The 26221-nt window shown below is 39.0% G+C and overlaps 2 protein-coding genes across 11 annotated transcripts in view; one reads left to right on the top strand and one right to left on the bottom strand.

Moving 5' to 3' along the window:
• TUBD1 (tubulin delta 1) overlaps window positions 1–16746 on the top strand; it is a 40848-nt gene extending 24102 nt beyond the window's left edge. For all 5 annotated transcript variants that reach the window (XM_023553523.2, XM_010594278.3, XM_003414575.4 and 2 more), the window contains one exon: window positions 671–16746. In XM_023553523.2, coding sequence (XP_023409291.1) covers window positions 671–773 — 103 coding nt within the window. In that variant the 3' untranslated portion in view covers window positions 774–16746. The remainder of the gene's footprint in view (window positions 1–670) is intronic.
• VMP1 (vacuole membrane protein 1) overlaps window positions 15444–26221 on the bottom strand; it is a 123092-nt gene continuing 112314 nt past the window's right edge. For all 6 annotated transcript variants that reach the window (XM_003414579.4, XM_023553526.2, XM_064271310.1 and 3 more), the window contains 2 exons: window positions 18963–19065; window positions 15444–17868 (listed from right to left, as the gene is read on the bottom strand). In XM_003414579.4, coding sequence (XP_003414627.1) covers window positions 17725–17868; window positions 18963–19065 — 247 coding nt within the window. In that variant the 3' untranslated portion in view covers window positions 15444–17724. The remainder of the gene's footprint in view (window positions 17869–18962; window positions 19066–26221) is intronic.

Below are 26221 nucleotides of genomic sequence, written 5' to 3'. Positions count from 1 at the left end.
TAGAACTGCCCCCCATAAAGTTTCCAAGGAGCGCCTGGTGGATTCGAACTGCCAACCTCTTGGTTAGCAGCCGTAGCACTTAACCACTACAACACCAGGGTTTCCAAATGGGAGCAGCAGCCATTATTATATCAATTTAATTTATGCCTACCTTGATATTCTTTTTAACATGATTTCTCCTGTCTCATTTAATCAATACTGCTAATACTAATAATAAATTTTGAGGGGGGACTCAAAAGAATCATCCTGACTTAGCTACCAAGTAAGTACCGTCTGAGAAGCACTTGGAAGGCTTCACTGCGTTCCTAGCATTGGGTTGATGTGTTTCCACAGCACAGTTCCAAGCCTTAGATAAACTTTTCAGGCATCTTTTAGGGTTTGCACTGAACCCAGTCGTATCCTGTACAGTGTGGAGTATGTTCTGGAGCATGGTTCATTTTCCCTGTGTGCCTCTATTGTGACCCTCTTGGACGCTAAAGCGGCAGGAAGCTTGAAAAACTTTGAAAGTTTGCTAATCTTTCAAGTAAACAATGAAGCAAATATAAGACCCTTAAGAGATTCTGCGATCTTCAAATATTCACGAGCTGGAAAAAGTCTATTTATTGTTTGATTTTAAGAGTTATTAATTCACTTGATGTTTTTTTGTTTTTATACTTTGTTTTTTCACCAGAGCCTACATTCATCAGTACACAAAATTTGGAATTGAAGAAGAGGATTTTTTGGACAGTTTCACATTATTAGAGCAGGTTATTGCCAGTTACCGTAACCTCTGATCTTGAACAAAAGGGAAAATTTACCTTTTTGGACTAAAAATATTTTTAATACTATTTCTGTAAGGTTTTCAAAGTCTCGTCTATTAAAGTAACAAAGCGGAATGCTGATTTCAATTTGCATATAATACCAAAAGAAAAAGAGGAAAACCTTTTAAGTGGAGGATAGCATGTTTTCAGTGAAAACATCTTCTACTTATATTTCATTTTTAAGAAAAAAAAACTGGTGCTTTTATAAAGAATGTTAGAAACACTTTGCTGAGATCTTGGGACCCTGGAACTATCCAAGAAAATGGCATATTCTATTTTGTCCTCTTGTTCCTAAATCTTTCCTCTTTACTCCAAAAAAGAGTCACTAAATATGAGCTAAACTTTCACAGTACAATTTTAGGCTAAGAAATTTCTATTCTGTACTTATATTCATCTTTGAAGTGAATGCCTTGAACCACAAGAGGGAGCTGTTGTCAAGTGCTAAAGAGTGAACAACTATTTTGAATATTTAATTCTAAGCATAACAGAGTAAGATTTTTCCATTTAAGCAGCTATTTAAAAATGAATGTCAGGATTTTGGTAATAGATGCATATCATGCTTAAATACAGAAGGGACTAAAGTTCTACTTTGCTTTTCTTAAATTTTTTGGGCATCAGAAAATTGGGAGAAGTTTTCTTTTAGATCTTGGAATGCCAGAGCGGAAATTGATTTTATTCAGCTATTGCTTTAAAATGACTTGTAGGTGTTTAGCTGATTTGGAAGATGGTTATGTTCTGCAGTAAAGCTGTCAGCCAAATTTCACTAAGTTAAGAAAATCATCACCAAGGAAATGTAGTGCTTGAAACTGATACACACAGATGTGGGTTTGACTCAAAAAGACAAAACATGCTTGGAAATTGGCAACTGAGTTTGAGGGGGAATGATGTACTTCAATGAAACACATCACATGCAATGTATTAACAAATGTAAAATGGGAAACACATAGGAACATCTGCCCTTTCTGCCAAATCTACCAGTAGTGACTTTTATTTTTATATGGAAAAATGACAGTTCACAGCTTCACTGGTTTCTTCCTTTTCATTCCATATGGAAATGATTACCTTTTTGCTGTTTTTGTTATCAACTGTTGCTATGATTTAAAATACTGAACCATATCTTATTTCTAAGGAATGCAAAAAGTGGTCTGTTCAGCTGCTAAAAGGCACACCCCTCTGCATTATGTTAACCCAAGTATACTTGAAAAATAATTCGATCATGATTTTTACAAAACACAGTATAAAGTAGTTGTTTAGCACTGAAGAGATCCAAAGACGGAAACAATTTGCCAGACTAAACCAGTGCACATGAAGACCTGTAATGAAATTCTCTTCATAGGAGTTAAGCTGATTCTGAGGAACTTTGCTAGAAGGCTAGTTTCAACAAAGTCGTAAGTTGAAATCATCTGAGGAGGGGATTCATGAAGTACCAATGAGGACAAGTATATTTGTAGTTTGGCAATTAAAGAAATCAACTGCAAGTTAACGTTAGAAATAAACCCCAGTTTAGACAGAGCTCTGAGTCTGTTCATTTATGGAAGTTTGACCCCTTTTTATGATTCACAGCTGCATTATTTGACTTGTGTGATGCTTAAATATTTGTAACATTGTTTTAAACATTTACATGGACAATAAAAATTTTTTCTTGTCGATTTTGAATAATAAAAAGTTTTAGCTATATGAGTAGTAATTTCAAGTTAAAATTTTACACAAGGTGGCCAGTACCAAAGCTTCAAGATACGGGGTGGCATTGGGAATCTGCTTTGTGTGAAGAAAACGGCCAGTTGGTCAAGACAACATAGAATCATAAGCTTCTTGGTAGACGGATCCAGAAAACTTTGAAAATGTAATTTCTTGAATTGCTGGGTAACTAGCATATATACTGTCCCTCAAACACAATAACCCAGATACAAGCTACAGCTCTGTAGGCAGTGAGTACAGCACAAACTCAAGCTTGAAGCTTTTTTAATCGCCCTTCCTCTCTCCCCTTTTTTTCAGATGGCTACCATTGTGCTTTCTTAAGAGTTCTTTATTCTGAGCCGTAGACCCTGTTTCTTACTCATTTCCTTTTCTAGTTTTGGACTTTTCTTCCCTATTATCTAGACAGTCTGCAACATCTTTCTCTTTTAACCCTTCACTTAGGATGCACTAAGCATACCAACAGTTACCAACCAATTCATTTATTCAACCAGTATCTATTCAATACCTAATACACACCAGGCACTGAGTGAGGTGATGTGGGTATAGGGATGAATACCATATAGTATAAATGAAGAAGCTTACAGTGTAGTTTATAAGTTTCTTTGAACATTTGATGCTACAATTCTGGCTTCCTAATTATTGCTTAACATGCCCATATCCATATTCAACTTTTTTACAGCAAAGAATATAGCCCAAGAGAAATAATTTAATTGAAAGCACTAGTCTTGGCTTCAAATTTGTCTGAAACATCTCCTTATTTCCTCTGTAGACTTTATTTTGCAGTGTACATACCAGTGATTTTTCTTCTGACCACCATGTTTATCACACTTGAATTCCTGTCCAAAATTTTGTTTTAAAATATGCTCCATATGTTCCTATCCTGCTCTTATCTTCCCATGAGCCCGAGGTTTGGCAGTCAGTTCCTTTCTTATTCTGCCACCTACCTTCCAAATATGGCTTTACCCACTAACTTGTCATTTTGGGTAAACAGTCATTTATTTTAAGAGACATTTGCTCATCTGTATCAATCACATTGTTTCCTATGGGTTTTAGGAATGTGAGCTGGAAACTCTGGCTTTACATTTTTAACTAAATAACTTCCCGCTCCTAAACCCTGAAATGTCTCAGAGGATGCCCTGTCAGCCATGTTAATAGATGGAATCCTATTCTGCAAGCAGGAATGCTTGCACAAGAAGTTAAGATAAACAATGTAAATATTTCAGATTTCTGGGAAACACAGTGTTGGGTCAGTCAGTGTAGGAGACAATATGGCATCCATGCTATGGGAAAGAAGGAAAAAAGAAAGTCCCAATCATTTAGAGTCTAAAGAGTCAGTAAAGCAGGAGGAGAAGAAAAGGAAAGTGGGGGAACTGATGATTTCCCCAAAGAACTGCCATTAATTTACAAGAATATCAGAAAAAGACTTGGTTTTTAAATTATGGATTTTACCTAATGATGAAAAATCTTAAGATTAGCTTACAAGAGTAGCTTAAAAAGAAACAGTAAGTTAAATTATGTGCTGCCTGAATTTATCTTCTTCACCAATGTCAGTATGATGAATACTTTTATGGCTCTCTTGTCCTATTTGAATTTTATTATTTACACAGTGAATACACAAAGATTCTGTACCCGTACTCTCCAGTTAGGCAGCCATTGGCCACATGTGGCTATTGAGCACTTGATATGTGGCTAATCCAAGTTTAGAAGTGCTATTTTATAACACACATTGGATTTTAAAGATTTAGTATGAATAAAAGAATTTAAATCTCTCAATATTTTTTTGTATTGATTACAGGTTGAAATTATAATATTTTAGGCATATTAGGTTAATGATTCAAATTAATTTTCCTTTTATTTATTCAACTTAATTTTACTTTTAAAAGGTGACTCCTGAAATTTTTAGATTTGTGGCTTTCTCTTGAACAGGACTGTTCTAGACATTTCAGGGGCAAAGTCCTCCTGGGAAATGTAGAAACTGAACAGAGCTTGTCCTTACTAGGTGAGAGGTCATGGGAACATGATAGTAAGAAACATGACATAAGGTAAAAGATGTGAGTTTCCTTTTTAAAGAAAAGGGGGCTGTTGTTGATTGAATCGTGTCTCCCGTCACCAATGTGTGTCGACTTGGCTAGGCCATGATTCCCAGTATTGTGTGGTTGTCCACCATTTTGTGATCTGATGTGATTATCCTATGTGTTTTTGTCAGTGGTAGGATAATGTCCATACACCTACAAGGAAGACCAGTTAATATAACTATTATTCAAATTTACACACCAACCACTAAGGCCAAAGATGAAGAAATTGAAGGTGTTTATCAACTTTTGCAGTCTGAAATTGATGCAACATGCAATCAGGGTGCACTGATTATTACTGGTGATTAGAATATGAAAGTTGGAAACAAGAAGGATCAGTAGTTGGAAAATATGGTCTCGGTGATAGAAACAATGCTGGAGATTACATGGTAGAATTTTGCAAAACCAGTGACGTCTTCATTGCAAATACCTTTTTTCACCAACATAAATGGTGACTGTACACATGGACCTTGCCAGATGGAATACAAAGGAATCAAATCGACTACGTCTCTGGAAAGAGAAAAGCTGAATATCATCAGTCAGAACAAGGCCAGGGGTGGACTGCGGATCAGTCCATCAATTACTCATACTCAAGTTCAAGTTGAAACTGAAGAAAATTAGAACAAGTCCACAAGAGCCAAAGTACGACCTTAAGTATATCCCACCTGAATTTGGAGACCATCTCAAGAATAGATTTAATGGGTTGAACACTTATGACTGAAGAAGACCAGACAAGTTGTGGAAGGACATCGTACATGAAGAAAGCAAGAGGTCATTAAAAAGTCAGGAAAGAAAAGACCTAAATGGATGTGAGAAGAGACTCTGAAACTTGCTCTTGAACGTCGAGTTGCTAAAGCAAAAGGACAAAATGATTAAGTAAAAGAGATGAACAGAAGATTTCAAAGGGCAGCTCGAGAAGACAAAGTGTTGTGATGAGATGTGCAAAGACCTGGAGACGGAAAACCAAAAGGAAAGGACACGCTCAGCATTTCTGAAGTTGAAAGAACTGAAGAAAAAATTCAAGCCTCGAGTTGGAATAATGAAGGATTCTACGAGGAAAATATTAAACGACGCAGGAAGCATCAAAAGAAGATGGAAGGAATATACAGAGTCAGTATACCAAAAAGAATTGGTTGATGTTCAGCCATTTTAGGAGGTAGCATATGATCAGGAACCGATGGTACTGAAGGAAGAAGTCCAAGCTGCACTGAAGGCATTGACGAAAAACAAGGTTCAGGGAATTGATGGAATGCCAATTGAGATGTTTCAACAAACGGATGCAGCGCTGGAAGTGCTCACTCATCTATGCCAAGAAATTTCGAAGACAGCTACCTGGCAAACTGACTGGAAGAGATCCATAGTTATGCCTATTCCCAAGAAAGGTAATCCAACCGAATACGGAAATTATCAAACCATATCACTAAAATCACATGCAAGCAAAATTTTGCTGAAGATTATTCAAAAGCGTCTGCAGCAATATATCAGCAGGGAACTGCCAGAAATTCAAGCTGGATTTAGAAGAGGACGCAGAACCAGGGATATCATCGCTGAAGTCAGATGGATACTGGCTGAAAGCAGAGAATACTAGAAAGATATTTACCTGTGTTTTATTGACATTCAAATGTGTGGATCATAATAATTATGGATAACATTGCAAAGAATGGGAATTTCAGAACACTTAAACTGTGCTCATGAGGAATCTGAGCACATGGATTAGGAGGCAGTTGTTGGAACAGAACCAAGGGGATACCCCAAGGTTTAAAGCCAGGAAAGGTGTGCGTCAGGGTTGTATCCTTTCACCATACCTATTCAATCTGTATGCTGAGCAAATAATCCGAGTAGCTGGACTATATTAGCAAGAATGGGGCATCAGGATTGGAGGAAGGCTCATTAACAACCTGCGTAATGCCGATTACACAACTCTGCTTGCTGAACATGAAGAGGACTTGAAGCACTTACTGATGAAGATCAAAGACCACAGCCTTCAGTGTGGATTATACCTCAACATAAAAAAAAAAAAAAGAACAAAAATCCTCAGAACTGGACCAATAAGCAACATCATGATAAAAAAACAGGGAAAATATTGAAGTTGTCAAGGATTTCATTTTACTTGTTTCTGCAATCAGCACCTATGGAAGCAGCAGTCAAGAAATCAGAAGATGCATTGCATTGGGAAAATCGGCTGCAAAAGACCTCTTTAAAGTGTGGAAAACCAAAGATGTCACCTTGAGGACTAAGGTGCGCCTGACCCAAGCCACAGTGTTTTCAATAGCCTCACATGCATGCGAAAGCTGAACAATAAATAAGGAAGACCTAAGAAGAATTGATGCCTTTGAATTGTGGGGTTGGCGAAGAATATGGAATATACCATGGATTGCCAAAAGAACGAATTTATCTGTCTTGGAAGTACCACAATGCTCCTTAGAAGGAAGGATGGTGAGATTACGACTCACATACTTTGGATATGTTATCAGGAGGGATCAGCCCCTGGAGAAGGACATCATGCTTGGTACAGTAGAGGGTCAGCAAAAAGGAGGAATACTGTCAACGAGATGGATTGACAGAGTGGCTGCATCAGTGGGCTCAAGCATAGCAACAATTGTGAGGATGGGGCATGATCAGGCAGTGTTTCATTCTGTTGTGCATAGGGTCGCTATGAGTTGGAGGTGACTCGACCGCACCTAACAACAACAAAATGATGTAAATGAGGCAGGATTCGGGGCAGTTGTGTTAATGAGACAGTACTTAATCTACAGGATTAGGTTGTATCTTGCGTCAGTCTCTTTTGAGATATAAAACAGAGAAGGGAGCACTGGGAGCAGAGCATGTCCTTTAGACCTGGGTCCCTGGGATGAGAAGCTCCTAGATCAGGGGAAGATTTAGGACAAGGACCTTTCCCCAGAACCGACAGAGAGAGAGAGAAAGCCTTCCTCTGGAGCTGGCACCTTGAATTCAGACTTCTAGCCTCCTAGACTGTGAGAGAATAAACTTGCGTTTGTTAAAGCCATCCACTTGTGTTATTTGTTATAGCAGCACTAGATAACTAAGACAGGGCCCTTTAAGTTCCAACTGACTCAATGGCAATGGGTTTGGTTTTTGGTTTGCTTTATGTTAGACTCAATTCATGATGTCAGTATGAAAGAGGCAGGATGTGAGCTTAATTCAACAAACATTAATTGAACACCTGCAAGGCAAGGCACTGTGCTGGGACAGGGAGATACAAAAATGAGTCAGACCTGAGTTCTGTCCTCAAGGTGTTCACCGTCTGACACAGTCTTTGCTGCAAAGCATATGCCTGGCTCATGGTAGAGAATCCATGTTTATTGAATGGATTAACATGAATGACTAGAAAACTGGAAGCAGTGTAAGGCTGCAAAACTATAGGCACGCAGTGAAGCCCATTAAAGCTGCCATCATTAGCAGTAGGTCACACAGCCATTAGATGAAACTAAGGACCTGTAAATATAAATATGATTAAGAATATTATGAAACCATTTTATATAACTAAAAGCAATTCAAGACAATATAAATTCAAACAATACATCAAGAAAATGAAGAATTGCCATTGCTTGCAAGTCCTTGCCTGAGATTTAAACTCTTTGCTCTGGAATTCAAAGCCTTTTAAAGTATGGCCACAACCCAGTCTCCCACTGCTCTCCTTTATGTGTAGTATAGTCACTGAGGCAGACAGAAACGGCCATTAAATATTATTATGAAAAACACGTGGATTTGTCTACATGATTCCATAAAATTTCTTCAGTAAGGCAGGGATGGAGCAGTCTGTCACTACTTTGAGGATAGAAATGAGGAAACAGGCCCCTGTCCCTGCTTTGCCCGCAATGCCAGGTTGCCAAGACCAAGAAGAATGTGAGGGTCAGATAATTTTTAAAGACATCTACAAGGATACACAGCAGATTTCATAGTGATGTCTTCTAGGGAGTAGATTTCTCAGGGGAGTGCTTTCTTATATACTTCTTTTGCTTGTATTTTTTTTTTAAACAAAGTTTTAAAAACACAAGATAAAGATAAAATAGCTCAAATGATTTTAAAAAGGATGTTGTTAACACTTGGAAATAGTTTGGAGAAATAAGTCAAGTGAATCAGAAGGAGGTAACACAGGGTGAATTATATCTTTGTCCTCTAAACCATCTAAGTTGTTTTGCTAGTTGCTGTGGAGTAATTCCACCTCATGGTGACCCCATTTGTACTGAGTAGGACTGCTCCATAGGGTTTCCAAGGCTGTGACTTTTCGGAAGCAGATTGCCAGGGCTTATTTTCAAGGTGCCTCTGGGTGGATTTGAACTGCGGACCTTTTGGTTAATATTCTAGTACTTAACCATTTGTACCACCCAGGGCTCCTCATCACCTAAGTGGGGTGTAGGAACTACAAGATGCTCCAGGTTCAGAGGCAGAGGAAGAAGGGAGAAATTAGGACCAATTTTGGGGTCTTATTTTCTCTAAATTGTCTTCTAATGAACATAGCCTACTCCAGGGAAGACTAGTAAATATATCACAAAAAATGTCTAAAAGAAGTGTAGGAAAGCTTTTGTGTATGGAAGAACTTTTTACTTCCTCCCGCAGAGATCAGGGATGTCTTTTGTGGTCAGATGGATTCTTCACGTTTGAACATGAGAAATTTCTTTGATCCCTACATTTTCCTAAAAGCACAATTTCAGGCCTCCCTCCCCCTTCTTTTTCCTTCTGAAATCATGCAAAACACTCTCACACATGTAGTTTTACCAGATAGGCATCTGATGACGTCTGGATTTCATCAGAAAGTCTGGAACAGTGACACCCAAACCTCCTGGGCTTTGAGAACTATGCACTCACCTGAAATTGGAATACTAAGGTTTTGTACCTCTCTTCACCACCATGGGATTATGACATAAATCTCTCCTTCTGAACTCTGGTACTCCTGGTGAGTGGTGTAATTGTGGTCATATGTCATTTATTCTGAGCTCCTACCCAGCCAACGTCAATATGTAATAACTCACTCACTGAAACTTGTAAACAACCCCAGCACTAAAGCAGCCAAATGGAAAGCCGCCTTGACCACATGGTCTAGAAGGTGTAATAAAGCCTTGATTCTGCCTTTTGGCTTGGCAAAAGCAGCTGGGAAGATGCCATGATACTAACTTGGGAGCACTTATGACATCTGGGTTCTAGGTAGCTGCCACTGCTGTCTAGGCTAGCACTACTGGAATCCTGGACTCTAGTAGAAACATACAGGAAATGACATTGCCAAACTTTTCTCCTTATAAAGGCAGATAATTTATCCAGGAATTACCATCTTCCAAGTTTCCCTAGGGAGGAGCCAATGCTTAAGCCAGCAGGATACAACTGGAGAGAGGGATATAAAAACAGTTTCCTCTGACCCCAAAATCCAGTCACAATGCCATCTCTTCAAGAACAATGCTACATAACAAGTTAAGGCTTAGATCATCACTTATGGGAAATTACAGAGGACATATTACTCCAGAGAATTCTCTGAAAAGGTCCAGCTTATTCATCAGTGGGAGGAAGTCACAGAGTGATCCAAGGGACAGCATATTCGCTAGGAGTTAGGAAACCTCCAAGACCCACTGGAGGCCCCACCAGTCTACCGATATCTTCCTTCCACATGTCCAAAACAGAACAGTCTCTCCCTCAAACTTGCTCCTCCTCCTGTGTTCCTGGCTTAGGGGTTGGTATCACTGTCTTCTCAGGGTTCTTTGGTTCCTCCCTCACCTTTACTCCAACCTGTCCAGTACTGGAGATTCTACTTAGGTAGCCTCTCCTGCCTGCTTCTGCATTCCCATTGCTGCTTCACCTGGGCGACTGCAATACTCATTCAGCAAACACTGGCTGTGGCTCTGGGCATACAATGGAGAGCACAACAGTCCCTGCCCTCATGGAGCATACATCCTACTAGAGCAAACAGATCAAAAACAAAAAAAGACAGACAAACTAGTTCTGAATTATGTAGGTACCTTAAAAGAAACAGAGAAGGCGGCAAAAAATAACAGAGGAGGTGGGTGGAAGGACCGACTTAGACTGCAAGACTCCTTGCCGTTTCTTTCACACGTCCTACACAGAGGAGCCCTGGTGGTGCAACTGGTTAAGCAGTGGTTGGTAATTAAAAAGTTGGGGGTTTGATCCTACGCAGTGGCTCTGTGGGAGAAAGACCTGGTGATGTGCTTCCATGAAGATTACAACCAAGCAAGCCCTGTGGGCGGTTCTTCTCTGTCACATGGGTTGCTATAAGTCAGAATTGACTTTATGGCACCTAACAACATCCTACACAAATCTCCCCTACTAGACTCTCCAGGTAAAGTAACTTTCCTCTCCCTATCTCTGTCAAAAGCCCAAATCAACTTTCACCACTCAGTTCAAATGTAACCCCATCAGGAAACCTTTTCTGATCTTTCTTAGCAATTCTCTTCCTCTTTTCAGTTCCTCTCTTAGGGCATTCATCTGCATATATGCCTGATATTCCTAACTAGACTACAAACTCCTGGAGGGAGGAGATCAGTTATCAACATCTTTGTCTCTACCCTCCAGCACCTTAAACTCAGTAGAGACTTAAAAAGTGAATAGTTTTTTTTGGAATGTGGTTACTGCCACGACTGGCCCTATTTCTCAGGGTTGTTATGAAGATCGAATATAATTTAAGATGTCAAAGTGCTTTGAAAAAGAAAAAAAAAAAGGACTGTACAAATAGAAATTGCTTTGTAATCATAATTGTAACAAACAGCACTCTGGGAACATGCCTATCCAGGACGGCTAAGAATGGATCTGGCTTTCCCAACCCTGTGAAATAGGCAAGCACAAAGGCTGCTCATCTATTTACATGGTAAAACCTTTCAGGCTGTGGCCTTGATTTTCTGTTAAGTCTTATTTTTTCTATCACCTATCTTGTGATGACAAATTGAAACATGTACACTGAAGCTTGTATTTCTGCAAACTGTGTGGCTAAGAGTCAGAATACCTAAGTCTGAATCCTTGCTCTGCCACCTCCTAGCTGTACGACCTCTGACAAATTACTCTCTCTGCCTTGGATTCCTCATGGGGTTGCTGTGAGGATTAAATAATAAGATATATGTGGAACAGTACTGAGAACAGTGCCTGGTACAAAGCAATTATCCAAGTTACAGTAATCCACCATGCTTCCCGGTACAGGGTACATGAGAGAAGTTCCTGGGAATTAATCTTGATTGCTGTCATACAGGAAACGCTGGTGGCATAGTGGTGAAGTGCTACAGCTGCTAACCAAGAGGTCAGCAGTTCAAATCCTCCAGGCGCTCCTTGGAAACTCTATGGGGCAGTTTTACTCTGTCCTACGAGTCGGAATCGACTCGACGGCACTGGGTGGGTTGGCATAGGGTCGCTATGAGTTGGAATCGAATTGACGGCAGTGGGTTTGGTTTGGTTTAGGCTGTCATACAATATGGGGGTGTGCAAAGAATACGGAGGGGACAAGGAAGTGGGGAGGGGCTGCTGCAACGGGCCTTGAGAGTGAGGCCAAAACAATGTGAGGTTAGTCAGAGAAAGTTTGGGTCCTCTGAGAGGTTTAGTACCTGCCACTCAAGTGAAAATGACGGTCAAGAGGTCAAGAGGCTGAGAGGTTACACTAAAAAAAGAAAGGCAGAGAAGGCCGCCTCTAGTCATTCTCAGGCCTTCATCTGCTTAACTAATGAAAGAGGTTGAGAACACCATGGTTCTCCTGTACTGTGTGAGCCACGATTGGGCATTAGTGCAAGACTGAACCTGAGCTGCTTATTTCTAACATGAGGGGCCAAAGAACAGTGAATCTGAAGTTTACCATCAGGGAACGATGGGACCACCCCTTTTCTCAAATCCCTAACTACCTCACTCCCGTGAGATACCTTTTTCTATCAGAAACACACTAGAGCACAAGCAATGCTGTCAGGCTGTGTCAGTCGAAAGTGACCTGCATAGAGGTAACAAAGGGAAATGCCACATTTGGGGTGGGGTGAGGGGAGAGAAAAGCAGCCCACAGAGGGGTCTCGAATGAATAAGACCACTTCTCAAAGAGTTCTGGGTGGAAGGCAACTTGCACAGAAGGATACCCCTCCCTGAGAAACCTCAAAAAGAGAAGGCTATACCTGTTGGCTTAGATGAACTGTTCAGGGTTCTCTCTCTTAAAGCCAAAGACGCCCAGAATAAGCCAAAGCCTCCTCCCAAGAAGTCAGGAATGTGGTTTCCAATGCAAACAGAGACTAAGTTGTAGAAATAGTGCTGGAGCATGTCCAAGTACTCCCCATGTTCCTTGAGTCATTTGGAAATGGTTAACAAATGCGTTGGACACCTGGCCTGATTACCCATGAAGGGGATTTCCACACAAACCCTACAGTGTAAAAGCATCATCCTCTTCCTTCCCAAACAATGCAGTTCAGTTACACCCTCTCTGAAGTGTGCCCTAAATATTCCAGATTTCTAAATCTGCTTCTATGTTTCCTAAGTTAGAGGAGCAACTGCTGCTGACATGAAGAAAACAAGGAGCCAAGCAACTTTGTGCTTTTAAAAAGAGTTTATTTTAAATTAAGAAGAGCAGATGTCTAATGTTTGAAAAAGCCACACATTTGTGGATTTGGCTGACAAATCCTCTAAGCTGCATTTCGTATCTGTTCCCATAGAGTCAGCCAGCCACTTGCAACTGACTCACTCTCTGGGCCATGGTTTGGGCCAGCCTCCTGACTACAGAATTAGAATTCCAGATCGCAAATGATTCCAGGGTGTTTGGGTGAAGAGTGGGGGCCATCTAAAACAGTCCTTTCCCCCTTTTAATTTAGTAATATTAACACCCACAGAGCAAACTGCAAGGCTAGTGGGTCAAAGAGAATGAGCAAACGGTTGGCACCTGCCTATTCCAGCACCACGAAATTCTAAAGGCAGTGAGTAAGCAGCTGTCCAGAACAGGTTTTTGTACAATCCCTTTTAAGAGCACTGGTTAAATATGCAAATATGTGTAGGTTATTTGCTGCCATTCAAGGCCTCACCCCCAAGGCAAACCATTACCTCAGGTGAACCTGGCTTTGTTGGGAAGGGAGGGACAGGAATCCAAGCCCCAGTCTACCAGACAGAAATTACTTTTCACTTGCTTCTAGAATTTAAAAGTACATCGTGTGCTTTCTTTTCTCATCTTTGAGAATAAAGGGAACAACAAAAAAAACTTTCAGATGCAACGGTTTCGTGCAGCATCTCATCTACCATGTTTTGTAAATACCAGAGAAGCTTTGATCAATGGGAGTTAGAGATGGAACGTTACTTGGCTTTCAAAAATTACTATTAAACTCCTGCTTTAGAGTGTTTTAATTTTTGTGAGCACATAAAACCCAACAAACTATGAATAAAATGAACCACTGTTTTTGTGTATGTTTTTAATTTTCTAATAGGAATGAGACTTTCAGGTATACTGAGGAAGATCTTGCATGCCATCTAGTGAAACTTTTTTTTGGTTTAAAACCTATTTTACTGAGCAAATCTTCCTGGAGAGCATAGATGGAGCTTTTCTATACAGCATTCTTCATAAAGAAAATAGAAAATGCCAACATTTTGTTTTTATTACGTTTCTTGGATTTTTTTTGTTGTTCAAACTTCTTTAGTAAAATGTTTTCACTTACTCTCCAAGTCTGATGGAGTATCATCTACCTCAAACAAGGACACATGCTGACAGCATTAAAAATTTTAGCTTTAGGGAGTGAATACATTGTGACATTTTTGCATGTGCATCAGACGCTCTTTGATGAATTAAAAAATGGGGACTATTGTAACATTTTGCATTATCTGATTTAATCCTTAATATATGGTAGTCCATATATCTCCATTTTTATAGATTAATCATTTCTCAAGGCCACATGTAACGTAAATGGCAGAAATCTAAACCATCATTAATGTGGACTGCTGTACATAGAAGCAAATGGGTTTCAAAATATGGTGAAAGCTTTTTGATGCTAAAAGGTTGGGAATCTCTATGAGCTCCTTACATGAGTTTGTCTAAACACAGTTCACCTCAGAGGAAAAACCAGTTGTCACTGACTGACCCATGGACCCCACGTGCGTCAACGTAGAACTGTGTCCCATAGGGATTTCAATGACTGATTTTTTCCAAGGCACCCCTGGGTGGACTTGGACTCCAACCTTTAACCTTTTGGTTAGCAGGCACCACCCAGGGACTCGTCTTCCCAGAATAATAATAAAAAAAATACAGGAGGGCAATCAGTATCATTTCGCTACCTGCACTACTTGTACTCAATGAGTCACTGTTGACTAGTGAAAACAGAAAAACCTCATGCTGTCTTGAGAAAGCTAGAGCCCAGAGCCCACTGCGAGCATAGGCTGAATTTGTGTAGGCACATTCATTACTACATTTGCTTAATTAACTACTATGTTTAAGAAACCCCCTATCTGCCTTGTCAGTTTCTGGTATCTTACGGAACAGGGATACTGTTGCTGTTGGTTTTGACTTGTAGCGACCCTACAGGACAGAGTAGAACTGCCCCATAGAATTTCGAGTGGCTGTTGGATTTGAGTTGCTGACCTTTGGGTTAGCAGCCACAGCTCTTAACCACACCATCATGGCTCCAGGGAATGGGGATAGGCGGCCGTTATCCAAATGAAGTTAGTCTCCCTTTCTTCCAAAGCAGCTTCACCCTCCAAATTATTTATGTATACAGAAAACAGCAGGAAAACGGGATACTGCACATTTTCATGTTACATTTAATTGCTTTAAATGAGATGCTTCTCAGTGCTTAAGAATGTATAAACTGTTGATGTACTGCTTGATGGTCACTGAGTTGGACATGACAAAACATGGGCAGACATGTAAGGCACAAAATGAGACTTATACAAAGTAGAGATGAAATCAGAAGAATTCCCAGTCCCTTTTTTTATTTGCAGAAATGTCAAACCATCCATTTGCAAATTTCCTGGTCTCCGATCAGTTGGAATTTACTGGGTATTATCTGTGGGATCATATGAAGGGGGAAAAAAAACCCCCAAAAACACAACACACAAGAATAAAAAAACCAAAACCAGAATAGAAGGATATCACACTGTACCAGTTGGAATTTACCCAAACACTTAATGGAAGAAAGGAGGAGAGCTGCTCTTTGTTTTAAGGCAGATTCATTTGAAAGAGTGAATAAATGGTCATCATAAGTCAAATGCATCGATCACTTAGACCTTCAGTCTAGGAAACCAAGCTTTTTGTTTTCTAATACTCTACCCTACCCTAAAATAAATTTACCAATAAATCCTAAAGATTTAGTGAAAACAGTACAATTCATATTTGCTTTCCTCTTTCTTCAGACAAACACCAAATAAAATGCAGGGGGAGATGAAACACAACAACTAGAAGCTGACTAAGAAATTTACACTAAATAAAGAACCCTAAGGAATCTAAAAATTATCTTGGTTCATGTGAATCTATTGAAAATAAAGCACCTGAATACTGCTTTTCAAGTTAGGTCAAGTTACAGTCATACTGCTAAAAAGTCCCGGGCGGGGTGTGCGGGGGGAGGGAATAAAAGATTGTTAAAGCAATAACCTTTTCAAAACCCATAAGGCAGGTAGTTTACTTGTCCTTTCACAAAAGTCAGGTTATTTATCCTTTATTTATTTGTTAGAGTCATGGAGACTATCCCAGTTTTCCATACAGTCCTCTTTCTATACTGCTGCAATACTGTGACATAAAGGACTCGAGTGCCACTAAACCTAAGGATCAGAGCTTTTTATCTTAAACCAGGATGCTGGGTAATGTTTGAAAAATGGGAACAACGTTTGATATGGATGGTCAGATGAAAGATACCAAAATGTCAGACAGCCCATCGACTGCTGTTGCCATGAGATTCAACAGTCAACATCAGTCTGATAAGCTACCCGACAAGATGGTACAGCCATGGAGATGTCACGACGGTAGGCAAAACAAGCAGACATCCAGGTAGGATTTGATAAAACCAATTAGGCATTTCTGCACTTTTGAGATTAAAACCAATTCTATTCTCTATGCAATGTTGGCATCAATTTTCCTAAAGGAAAAAAGTGAAATAAAAATGACCAGGTTCAACCAGTAATAACATCCCAAAGGAAAAAAAAAAACCATAACATAATTATAAAACACAGAAAGGCAGGAAAACTGAGTTACATACAAGTTTCTATATCTGTTAAAATCAGAGCACACGAGCTAAAATTAACACAGATATGAGAAAGTGTGGTTAAAAAAAAGAAAAGAAAAATTTTCTCTTTACCACCTCTCTGGTTTTCAGAAACAAAGAAATCCCATCCTAGGCCAATCCCAGAGGCTGCCATTGCAGCAGTGTGTAGCTGCCTGATTCCAGCATAACAAAAGATGCCAGGGTGCTTGGCTCTTACATGCAAATAAAGGATTAAGAAATCCTGGTTGTAGGTGGATTTGGCAAGGCTGCTATTCAGCTAGTAGAAGCTAAAAGGAAGTAAAATATCAAAACGCTCAAGAAAACAGACACAAATTTGGAATGATCAAAGGTGTCTTTATAAAGTTTTTTCTTGACTTCATTCTAAATATACAGAATAAAAAAATGGCGTCAACTCATTTGTGAGACACCAACCAGATTTTCCTTATACTGTCTCAAAATTTAAGGATCAGTTTCCCCAGAGGGAGTGCAATGCATCATAAAATGGCCTTTTTTGAGGGTAGGAGAAGGGTTGAGGAGGATGGCATATGAAATTTTACCATGATAGACATGCAAGACTGTTATCCAATCTAGTATAATTTATATACATTTTGATGAATTAGAAAAAAGAAAGCAATCATTTGGACAAGCTAAAAAGCTTGACACACTTATGAACTTTTTTTGATGGCAGAATTCTCTAATTGCACTATGTGGGCCTTTTGAAAGTAACAAACAGAAGGCCAGTTTCTGTTAAGTTCGCTGCTGAACATCACACTCCACCCTAATAAAATACAACTTGAATTGAGTTTAGGGTGGGTACCTTACCTTAACACACAAAGGAAAAGTATGTCAGTGCAAAGTATGGACTAAACTGCTTTCAGGAAGAAATTTAAAAAAATTGATACAGGTTGGAAAAGGGAATTTTCCTCCCTGGCTTGGAGTCCTCCTAGTTTAAGGCAGGACCCATCCATTCTTATTTCTGCAGTTAAAAGCTTTCTCTGCTTATTTAGTTTTTTCCTCTGAGTTCAACCTCTGCTGGATTCGTTTGGCATAACTTTGTGCCATGGAGTTAATGATGGACAGGATGAAGTAACACACCATGACAATGACCAACTTCTCAAACATCCAGGACAACCAGTTTTCTCCCTGCAGGAATAAATGCAGAACAATCCAACAAGAAAGGCTTCAGTTAGTCCAGCGGTAGAAAGGGGATCATCTACAATGTGTTAAGAAAAATAAACAGAACTTGGACCTTATCCTACCCTGAAATCTACATGAGGTCCCATTCAGGCCTTTTTACCCCCAGTTATAAAGATTTAACTTCGTTGGATGTAAAGTCAATGCTGATTGATATAGTTTGGAATGGGACGACTGTGAGGTTATCTGTTGCCTTTCACTATGACAGAAAAATAAATTTGTTGATTAAATCCTTGGGTTTCTAAGACACTGGCTCTACTTTCTGAAGTTGTCAAGCAGATTCTTGCAGAATAGTGTTCAGAGGTTCCACCTCAACCTCCGGTACTGGGGGCAGCTTTTAAAATATAAATGTATCTATTTCTGAAGTCATGTTTGGTCAATTGAGGGCAGCAAAGGGCCAAATGAAGACTGTAAGGCCATTAAAAAAAGAAAAAGAAAAAAAAAAAAAAAACACACACACAACCGGGCTTCCTTCTGGTTTCCTATTTCAGGTTATTGCTTACTCATCCTCTTCTAGTCATTTCCCCCTGCCATAGAACTGTTTACAGAAAAGGCAGGCTTAGGGTCTTGTTTAAAGTTTTTAAGCTCAGCTATTTTTTTTTTTATGTTAGGCACCTCGGTTTATTTAAAAAAAAAATTATTATTCTCCCATCTCCCCAAAGAAAAAATAGAGCAAAAATGAAAGGAAATGTTCAAGTGACTTCAGTAAGTTCAATACTTTGTTATGCTGTAAATTTGAACTTTTTAATCTTTTCGGGAAACATACCCTGAAACCTAATTTCACATCTGTTAATAAATCACTTAAAGTCAAAGGAGTAACTCATTCTACTTTACAGACCCATTATTTTTCATTAACCCAACCTTTGTTTTTAGGAGATGCCCCAAATAGAACCTACATTTTCTGTTTCAAGACTAAACAGAGCCTCAAATTCTGTAAAGACTGGTGAACAAGCTCACTCTTACTAGCCTAAAAATGCGAATGAAAGTCATTTCAGCCTGAAACTGTTTGGGAGGAAGAAGAAGAAAATGGAACAAGGTCTCACCTGTGGGGCGCCCATTTCACTTTTGTGGTGAAGTTTTTGCCGTTGAGCTTCCAGGTATTCCTGGAATGGCTTCTGTAGAGAAGGACCTATGCCGGGGACAGCACTGGAAACAGGGTGGAGTGGCCCAAGGAAGGAGATGCATTGGGAGAAGAAAAACAGAAAGAACGTTAAAGAAAATCCACTTACCGCCTGGACTCAAAAAGCAGAGTTTGGATAGAAGGAATAAAATACAAAAATCAGCACAGCCGGCAAGGTTCTGTGAACTTTTTTTAGCACATAAAAATTCTTCCTTCAAACACCCTTTAAATGAGAAAAATCTCTCCCACCATGTGTGGGGGAAGCTAGGAGCTGAAAGTCAGGAGCCCCTTCTAACAGAAGAGTTCCTCCCAGAGACAGACCAGCTGAGCTGATGCTGCACACTGGGGTGGTACAAAGGATAAAATGAATGACTTCTGAGAAGTCCCACATTTATCACCCCCAGTTCCTGTAAGAACTGGTTTGAACCGATTAATAAGGAAATGACTTATGCTTGTGTCATCCCTAGTTAAAAAAGAAACTGCCCGCCCTCTCTCTGACTTGTCCCATCTTCTCAGAGGGGGCGGTCCTTTCTCAATCTAAGTCCTTATTAGGACAATCTATGCGTCATCCTTATCCAAAAAGAATGCATTAGCAAATTCGGGAGGCACCTCCCACTAGTCAGAAGTCAGTGATTAACAAAGGAACAAAGAAGGAACTATGAACCTTGAATCACTTCATGGTTTATGGTAGATGATTTGCACAGAAACTACAGTACATTACTAAACAACTTGTTCTGAGATGACTGGGATGGTGATCTCCGGTAAGTTTATGTACTCGGAGCTCTCTCTCACCCAGAATACTGGAGGCAGTGCTGTGAAACCGGTTTGGCAACTGTAGCTACCCAATTTCCATTTTAGACAGGCTTGCAGGCATTTTTTAAAATGGTAACTTGGGGGCAACTTGGAAAATCAAACATCTCTATTTTCTCTACCCTTTATTTTCTCATCTGTCACATTAGGGCTAAAAGGCAAACGAGTCCAATCTCTTTCCTGGGGTCAGCAAAAGGTATTCCAATATATATTTGCAACACTGTCCAATGCTCTGCACTCCCTTTTAGAACAATTAGGTACCTGCTTTCTGTCACAAAAAATAGAGGAGTACAGGAAGAGAAACTTTTTGCTAGTATATTTGTCAGAAGCTAACAAACTCGTTAACTCCTGGGTGCTATTTTTTCTTTCATCCTACTATTAACCACCACTTAATGGAGTCCCTATTTTGAGTCCAACACAGTACTAGATGCTACAGTAAAATACAAAATGGCAAGAAATAGTCCATGCCCACAAGGAACTTAAAATCAATATGGGGATTAAACACATACGGGCACAACCACACACAAAATGATTTGTGAGCAAAGTAATCTATAATTCAATATTAAATTTCTTGGTACAGATGATATAATGTGGGGTGAGACTGTCAAAAAGGTCTTTCAAGGTGAGAGATAGGTAAAAAGGCCTGAAAAGACACAAGCAGTGAAGGCAGTTGCTACATTGATTAGACCAGAAAACCCATTTGACAGACAGAAGACCAAGGATGTAGGAAAAAGTCTCTTGACCTACAGTCTCTTTCTCTGTTTGACTTTTAAGTGACCTTACATGAGTGAGATAGACTAGAAGAGGGGTACTCTAGTCTGAGCTGTGCTGCTGTTTATCAGCAATAACTCTGACTACAAAGGGGCAATAACTATACAAACTTTCTTTTTAGAATAGAGAGATGCCCTGTGTCACTCAAGTAATGGGAAATAATCTTTCCTTAAATAATGTACATGGGAATGCAAACAGCTCATCTATTTATATAAGGAATAAACCACATGAGTATATATATATAAAAAAAAAATTCCAGCAAAATACATGCACTGAAAGATTGGCTTTGAGAATGCAGAATTTTAGGAAATTTCCTTCAGAAATTAATTCATTCACCTTGAAAACAATATATCATCATTTTAAATTTCCAAGCTTAGCCATAGTTAAGCCATTATTTAAGTAGAAAATTTAGAACCAAGACCAAATGTTAGAAGGTTCTAATTTTGTGTTGTTATTGTTGGGAAACAAGAAGGGACTAGCAACAATCATTGTAGGCTCCCTTCAAAATAGTTTGCATGATAAGAAGTCCATTAAGAGTTACACTTCAGCTGATAAACGTGTTGTTACACTTTCAAAGAATTATCTTAAGGCTAATGCTGCGATTAATTTTCAAGGTGGTAATGTGTTATGGTGTTGGTGAAGAATATTGAATATACCATGGACTGCCAGAAGAACGAACAAATGTCTGGGAAGAAGTATAGCCAGAAAATTCCTTAGAAGCGAGGTTAGTGAGATTTTGTCTCGCTTTCATTGGACATGTTATCAGGAGGGACCAGTACCTGGAGAAGGACACCATGCTTGGTAAAGTAGAGGATCAACAAAAAAGCACACCCTCAATGAGATGGACTGACACTGTGGGTTCAAATATAACAGCGATTGTGGGGACAGTGCAGGACTGGGCAGTGTTTCGTTCTTTTGTGTACAGGGTTGCTAAGAGTCAGAAGCTACTCGATGGCACATACCAACAACAACAATGTGTTACATGCTTTTGGCGAGTTTTTGGTGGTGGAGTCGGGGGAATGTGTCTATGCAGTTTTCCACAAGAGATTAGGAAAACAGTTGAAAATAGAGCAGAGGTTAAAGCTTTTATAGCAACATATTAACCAAAACTGTCATGGACAAACACCACATGATCTGAATAAATCTACAAAAGTTAACTTACATTCGAAATCTAGGTATTCAGTGTTATACAGCCAATTATTGGTCAGGTTTTCTTAATCTTTTATTATATATTCATCAAAACTTTAGTTGCTTTTATTTTCATGTCTCTATTTCTATAAACAATGACTTTATGCTACAGATGGCTCAGCTAATGTGAAAAACTCTTGGACTCCAGTTTTCTTAATTATCACTAAAGCTATTTTAGTAATGGACAAGATTGAAATTACAGCTGCTACGCTTAATATGTATTTAAGGCAAACCATAATATCAGCTCACACCTCATCTCTCAAGTTACTTTCAGGCAGCAGAAGAAGCAAGGGTCCATTCTGACATTTAAGTTTAACTTAAGGTACGTACATGGGTGGGAAATAACTTGCATCACAGTTCAGTGGCCTTTTATAGTTGGCTTAGGAAATAGCCTAAATGCCATTCTCTGAAAGCCATTAAATGCAGAGAAACCCTGTGCACCTGGCTAAGGACTCTCATCTCAGCCCATAGCAGTGGGTGAAGTCCTCCATGTGGCATTAGGTGCTGATTAAAGTTCAAAGAATTACAGTCTGTGATACAGGAGAACATAAACTAGGAGGAGCACAAACACCCAGAACTATTTTTCAGTCAATGGCTGGACTAAAAATATACTTAAGCTAGCCTTGTAAATAGCCATTGGCCCTAGGTGAGAAAACTTAGAAGGAAAAAAAAAAGGAGGAAAAATAAGAAATAAAAAAAACTGATTTTATCTGCTTTCTCTTTCTGTGGACCTTCAACATGGTGGGTACAGAATCTTTGTGGCTGGTAAAATCCTGCCATCTTCTTGGCACAGATGAACATGTTTCAGATAACGTTGTTAGGTGCCGTTGAGTCAGTTCCAACTCATAGTGACCCTACAGGACAGAGCAGAACTGCTCCGTAGAATTTCCAAGGAGTGGCTGGTGGATTTGAACTGCCAACCGTTTGGTTAACAGCCAAGCTATTAACCACTACACCATCAGCGCTCTGTTTCAGATAATACACCTCATCAAAAAACAAATTCCCTACAAATCACTATCTTTTTGTTATTGATGTTGGGAAAACAAATCAACCAACCAACCTCAGAAAATGCAAATGAAAAAAAAAAAAGCAAAGAAAAAGCATAAAACTCCAAATCAGCCCAGAGCTCAAAAAGGGTTTCATGGGGAGAGTACTTTCCCATGCTTACATACCTAAGTATCTGTTAAAAGAGACCAAAGACAAACTCTAATATTTTTAATAATCTATTCAAAGTAAACTTTGGGCAAAATTCTGTTAAAAGCCCTGCTCAATTTACAAATAATACACACACACACACACATATATTTTTTAGCAGTTTTAAATACGTATATCATTCTACTTCTGGAAATCAAATATCTGATAAATCTGTATTTTAAACTCTAGCCACATTTACTCATATTAATAAAGGTCTGCATTATTCTCTGTACCCACAAAAGCCAGAAAATCTTCCAGAGGAAGCGTCACAATTGGCAGAGGTTGCACAGAGAGTGGGTGGAGTGGTTACTCCTGTTTTTCATAATGCTTAATTTTTCATTTGTTGGTTAATCCGGAGCACACACCCACTGCAAGCACGCCTAGAATTCATCAGTCATTATTATTCCTGTTTGTCAAGAGACTCTTTTCAAATTGTGTAAGTTTCAAATTTGTGCACTAAATATATATAAAAAGAATACACTATTTGATTTACTTTCAATCTTTTCTCCATCATGGAGATAGCTATCAAACTAAGACTTGTTATCAGAATATCTAAAATATTCCTTGAATTGTTCATGATTTTATTTGGATTTTTCCATCTAGGTGTGTGTGTTTTGTGTCTCCATAAAACTAGGCATAGTGCTTAATGAGACAGAAGTAACATGAATTAAAAAAAAAGAAAATGATTTGCCTTGTTGGCTGGCCCTATTTTCAGAGAGTGTATATAAAGGTTAAAGAGTTGATATGACAAAGCCTAAGGATGTTATATGGATATTATAACATAAATTTTTACATTTTTATTTATAATACAGGCTCTGTTCCTTTCTCATCAACTTCTTTGAGGGTCTTAACATTAATGTGAGCATGTAAGTTATATTGGGTTTCCTGAAAAATATACTGTTTCACATGAGTTCCTAGTAAGGAGGCTACAGAGTATTAAATTTTAGGGACAATAGTTTTTTTTTTTTTTAACCTTTGTGTAGCACTCCGAAGCTGGGTTTTATTTAACATTCCTCTGATGACTAATCAGAAAGTCTAAATACAATCTCAGAGTTTGATCAGTCAAACCTCTGAAAGCTTGAAAATGGGAAAAATGTTTTTAGGATTGAGATTCAGGCTAGGGGTACTATTAAAACAAAGGGAAAAGATGGGTTCAATCATAATTCAGAAAGTATACTAGAGATCTTTTAAATTAAACTACAGAGGACACCATTTTCAGGAACACCTAAAGCAGCTTATAATGGCAGAGCAGACTAAAAAAAACTCAGCACCGTCGAGTCGATTCCGACTCATAGCGACCCTATAGGACAGAGTAGAACTGCCCCACAGAGTTTCCAAGGAGTGCCTGGCAGATTCGAACTGCTGACCCTTTGATTAGCAGCCGTAGCTCTTAACCACTACGCCACCAGGGCTTCCCAGAGCAGACTACACTAAACAAACCAAACCTGTTGCTGTCAAGTCAATTCCAACTCACTGTGACCCTGTGGGACAGAGTAGAACTGCCCCATGGGGTTTTAAAGGAGCGGCTGGTGGATTCGAACTCTTGACCTTTTGGTTAGCAGCCAAGCTCTTAACCACTAAGCCACCAGGGCTCCTAGTCTAGACTAAGGGTCTCTAAATTTTTGATGTATGGGATTGCCATGAGTTGGAATCAACTTAATGGCAACTAGTTTTTACTCTATTATAAACATAGTAAAATACACATGTTTAAAAAGATAAAATAATGATGAAATTAACAGTATTCTTAAAATAATTCTTACTTTAAATGTCTTAATAATCATGATGGCTCCATTCTATCATTAGCGAACATTTGAAGGCATATTATACACTTAGTATGAGTATTAAATTGACGATTTCCAAACTTCTAGTTGACTTCTTGACAGATCTGATTAGGCTGTCATTGTTTTGGCCTAATGCAGCTGCCAGAGTTTATACTAGGAACGGGTGAGGTATCAATGCTGCAATTTTCTTTCTATTTCTTGTGAGTTGAGTATCATCAGTATTATCTTCATTCTACTGCTACCTTACAGAAATCTTTTTAAGCTATTTGTTTTACGAGGGGTTAGTTTGCTGAAAAGTAAGAATTATAATCTACAAATCTAATTAGGGACACAGAAAAACATACCAAGTTGCAACATGCTAAAAGTGACCAAGTAAGCTGGTTTTGTATTGTGGAAATCCTACTTCTCTCCTAAGCTATCTTTGTAGTGCCTGTCATCTTCTGACACATGGACCGAGGGCATGCCAATGAGACCCATGGTCAGCTACTCACTCCAATGTGTGTATAGCCATATACATTTTATATATATGTTCTAACATAATAATGTCATATGCATTATAAAAACACACAAAAAAGAAAATATCAAAGATAAGATGAAAATAAATATAATTAGAAGCTCTATTATTTTAGTTCTGATGGTTTAGACTATGAAGCTAAACTACAAGGGCTAATAATAATATACACTGTTCACAAAGGGTAAAAAAAAAATCCTCAGGCTTAGTTAGCAACCAACTCAATGCAGGACTGTTAGCTGCCATTCACCATGTGCTCACAGTTAAAACTTTGTATTATGTTTCAAATGAATACCAGGGCCTTTAGAATTGTCTTGATTGGATGAGGACCACAGTATCACAATAATCAACTGTATAATTTGACTCCAGAGAGTTCTATCAATTGAGATCAAGTCCAGGAGCACAGAAGTAGAACCCTAAGTAGAAAACAGTCCTAACTAACTGAAGCCAATCAACTATTCTGCTGAGGAGACTGAAATATATGTTTCAAGTACCTGTAGGACGTATTTTCATGGACGAACTAAAAACCATCTCCTTCTACCACCTGCAATGACTTGTCTGTCTTCTATACTAAAGAGGACTTGACAGTGTGGGAGAAGTTCAGTGACAAGATGGACTAGCAATTCTCTCTCTTAATTGACAACAGTCTCATAAATAATTCTCTACTTTCTGAAATGTGCACATTTTAGTCAAACATCATAGAGTTAAATTTTCCTCCCCAACCCCTAAGCAGTGATCTAAATAGGCTTAACGGTTAGTATTTTAATGAGTTGTCATTTCCTGTCTGATAAAGATTCTCACAGTATTTAACCACCCGTTTCCCTGGGGCCCAACCAATACTGGAGCTTTATTCACAGTGACTCAGAATGGACCTTAGACTCACGGCCAGCTTCAACAATGATTGCCCTCCAAGTGAAACTTTCTTTC

The sequence above is a fragment of the Loxodonta africana genome, chromosome 18, assembly GCF_030014295.1.
Source record: "Loxodonta africana isolate mLoxAfr1 chromosome 18, mLoxAfr1.hap2, whole genome shotgun sequence".
Classification (NCBI taxonomy): domain Eukaryota; kingdom Metazoa; phylum Chordata; class Mammalia; order Proboscidea; family Elephantidae; genus Loxodonta; species Loxodonta africana.
The sequence above is the reverse complement of the archived record's forward strand: the minus strand, read 5'-3'. Positions and strand labels throughout refer to the sequence as shown.